This window comes from Phalaenopsis equestris, unplaced genomic scaffold, assembly GCF_001263595.1.
Source record: "Phalaenopsis equestris unplaced genomic scaffold, ASM126359v1 Scaffold000204, whole genome shotgun sequence".
NCBI lineage: Eukaryota > Viridiplantae > Streptophyta > Magnoliopsida > Asparagales > Orchidaceae > Phalaenopsis > Phalaenopsis equestris.
The window spans coordinates 73,779-75,140 of record NW_018164646.1 but is presented as its reverse complement, the minus strand read 5'-3'; the positions used below and the strand labels follow the sequence as shown (position 1 = coordinate 75,140).

Below are 1,362 nucleotides of genomic sequence, written 5' to 3'. Positions count from 1 at the left end.
AGCAATGTCTTTGATTTGATATGAAAGATTTGAGTGGTATAAATGTAAAAAGTAAAGTTTAAGTTTTAGATATGTAAATAGATAGGAATTGTGTGGTATGTATGTAAATGCCCCTTTTTTGTTTTGTGATATTTGTAATTTTTCTATGTTATCAGTCCTACTTTGATTATTTTATTAGATAATATGTTCTTTTTCCTTACATATATTTTGCAATTGTAGGTATATGAAGATGGAGGAGAAAGGGTGGAATTCTCAGGGCCATTGTTGTCTAAATCCCAAAAAGTAGATGAACTGTTACAGAAGCATGAACGGCAAATTCGACAGGCCGTTCGACGATCTTGGTTTCTAGGAGGTGACCAATTTTTCACTTAAGCCCTTCTTATATCAAGTTATTGCTCTACTATTCCATCATCTATTACATTTAAAACACTTTGGTGTCAATAAACCCAATGCATGAAGTATTGAAATGTGATAACACATTTCTTTTAAAAGCTTTTTGATAGTAATATTTTTGATAACATATTAAACATTTGAGTGCCACGCATACAAACATGAAAGTTTAATGTTAGATTTGTAAATACATAAGATTTGATGTAAAATATTTTCCATATGTTATGCTGCATTGGCAGGTAGAAAACAAGTGAAGTGAATCAAAGGTGTTATTTTGATACTCAACAAAGCTCTTTGAGCAGTGGCACTGATAAGAATGAGGGTACATATAGTTCCAATTTTGATATTGGCCTTTAAATATGGTAAAAATGAAATATAATGGAATTGCAGCTATGTTTTATGTAATTTTTATGATTTTTGGGGAGTTGAGTGTATGATTATCCTCAAAAAAAAAAAAAAAAATACAGAGGATTGGGCCTATAATTTGTATAGATTCTTTTTTGGGGTGGATAATGTTTCAGACCTGAAAAACTTAATTGGCTGATACCTGAATGAGATTGTTATTCATACAGCAGTTATTGAGAAAGAAGAAAAAAGTCTTTTTTTATGGGGAATTTGCATTTATACCACGCAATTCTTTTTCATATTTAACTCCCTTTTACATATATACCTTATTTTAGGAGGAGAATTTTTTTTATATATTCAACTTGTAATAGAAGACACATTTATATACATACCACTCAAGTCATATGTATTTACATATCCAACACTTCAATTTACTTATTACATTTATACAACCAAAATCTTTCATGTAACATCAAAAATATTACCATTTTAGATTAATAAAATATAATAAAATGTACATTTTCATTCATATTTATGGTGTTATGCACGTAAAAATTGAAGTTTATGCATTATATATGTAAATACATAGGATTTGAGTGGTATGTATGCACATCTCCCTTTAAAAAA

At 28.8% G+C, this 1,362-nt stretch overlaps 1 protein-coding gene across 1 annotated transcript in view; it reads left to right on the top strand.

Annotated features, from left to right (window-relative positions):
• LOC110023020 (probable serine/threonine-protein kinase At1g54610) overlaps positions 1–964 on the top strand; it is a 9,284-nt gene extending 8,320 nt beyond the window's left edge. The window contains exons 8-9 of the mRNA XM_020722226.1: positions 220–352; positions 630–964. Of these exons, the coding sequence (XP_020577885.1) occupies positions 220–352; positions 630–649 (153 nt within the window). The 3' untranslated portion in view covers positions 650–964. The remainder of the gene's footprint in view (positions 1–219; positions 353–629) is intronic.
• The last annotated feature ends 398 nt before the right edge of the window (positions 965–1,362 follow it).